General features: G+C 39.7%; 1 protein-coding gene across 1 annotated transcript in view; it reads left to right on the top strand.

Annotated features, from left to right (window-relative positions):
* Positions 1 to 621: 621 nt before the first annotated feature.
* Positions 622 to 1,569, top strand: part of ccnp (cyclin P) — a gene marked incomplete at its 5' end in the record, with an annotated part of 11,466 nt that continues 10,518 nt past the window's right edge. The window contains 1 exon segment of the mRNA XM_014019923.1: positions 622 to 851. Within this exon segment, the coding sequence (XP_013875377.1) occupies positions 798 to 851 (54 nt within the window).

Raw genomic sequence — 1,569 nt, 5'->3', positions numbered from 1 at the left:
AAGTAAGTATTTATATTTGTGTACAAGCTGTTTAGATTGTCAAAAAGCCTGTGTTTTTATGGTTATTAACGAAGTTCATGTACTCAGACCAGTAATATTTGGGGTCACAAGTTTTTGCCATGGGTATTTTGTGGGTCAGAAGACAAAAAGTTTGGGAACCACTGATTTAGAGAAACAAAAGTTAGAAGCATCACGTAAAACAAACACATAATTTATTGATCGGCATTATTGAATTGGAAAAATAAAAATCTAAAATTTTGTTTGGGAGAAAAACAATATAAAAGTTAAAAACCTTGGCCTCTACTTTTCTGTTAAAGAAAAAGCAAGGTAGCAATATACAAACTGGTCAAATGTTTTTATTTATGCTATATTTAATTGAAATGCAAGTGTTTATTATAGTAAAGTAAAATGCTGGTTATAATAATGTTGATCTTCCTTTGACCTCACTGGTAAAAACAAACAAAAATGAAGTAGTTTTTATGTGTTTTATATGTAGGCTATAAGTTATTTTTATTCCTACCTCATGACCGTGAAAAACTATCGTGATAYTAAAAGTTTCAGAACCTGCAGTGAGCGGAAATCCAATTAAAGGCCGTCGACCGGAAGTTGGAAGCTGCTCACCTTTGCCGCCGGTCCGGTCCACTCTCCAATCAGCAGCAGAGGCCCAGCTGTCTTTATTAGTGTCGTCGGTTCGGYGGAGGCGGCATGGCTCCTCTCTCCGCTGCAGGCCTCCGCACACACCCGTGGGTAAGTAGCTGCAGCGGCCCGGACCCAGGACTCTACCTCCGGCTGCGACCATGGCCAGGACTGGGTTCTGCGACTCCAAGCCCCTGCTGGACTTACACATGAAGGTGAGCTCTGTCCGAGCCCCGAACCGAGRCCTGACTCATCATCGTGTCATGCAATTAAAACAAATGAACTCATCAGTCGGTTTGAGTCCTGATAGTGTGATAATATTATAAATGAGTGCTCTGAACACTGAATCACCTCCTGTTTCATCAAACAGACCTGTTTGTGTTGAGGACATTGAACGCATCATCCTTCTCCAGGTGTTTCCTGATTAGAGGCCTGAGCGCATTCAAACCCGCTGCTCACACTCTGCTGTCATTAACACAGTTAAAGCTTTAAACAAGTACATTTGTCTCAACCTTATTAAAATATACTTAGCTTACTCAAACATTAATTCTTTTGTACTGATAAAGTTTTAGTTTGCACTACAAAAAATTTATATATAAATATTAMTGTGTGTGGTCGGTCCTTGGAATTTAAATGGTACAGAAGAGACTGGAAGGAGCAGATGAGCTGCAGCAGTGTATACAATATTTTACTGAGGGATACTTGTAGGCTGTAATCGTAGACATGATGTCATGTTTACATGATCAGCTTGAGGTCTCTGAAAAGCAAACTGAACTAGACATGGGTTTTTACGATGTAAAAACAAGTGTGCATTGCCATGTAGCATGTCATTGCAGCATGGATTTATTTGCAGAATGAAATGGGACCAAGTTCAAATGTGTTTGCAAAACCAGCTTGTGGTTGTCACATCAGCAGGTGTTTGTAATTAAGGTA

Source organism: Austrofundulus limnaeus, unplaced genomic scaffold (assembly GCF_001266775.1).
Source record: "Austrofundulus limnaeus strain Quisiro unplaced genomic scaffold, Austrofundulus_limnaeus-1.0 Scaffold236, whole genome shotgun sequence".
Classification (NCBI taxonomy): Eukaryota; Metazoa; Chordata; class Actinopteri; order Cyprinodontiformes; family Rivulidae; genus Austrofundulus; species Austrofundulus limnaeus.
This window is presented reverse-complemented; position numbering and strand designations above follow the sequence as displayed.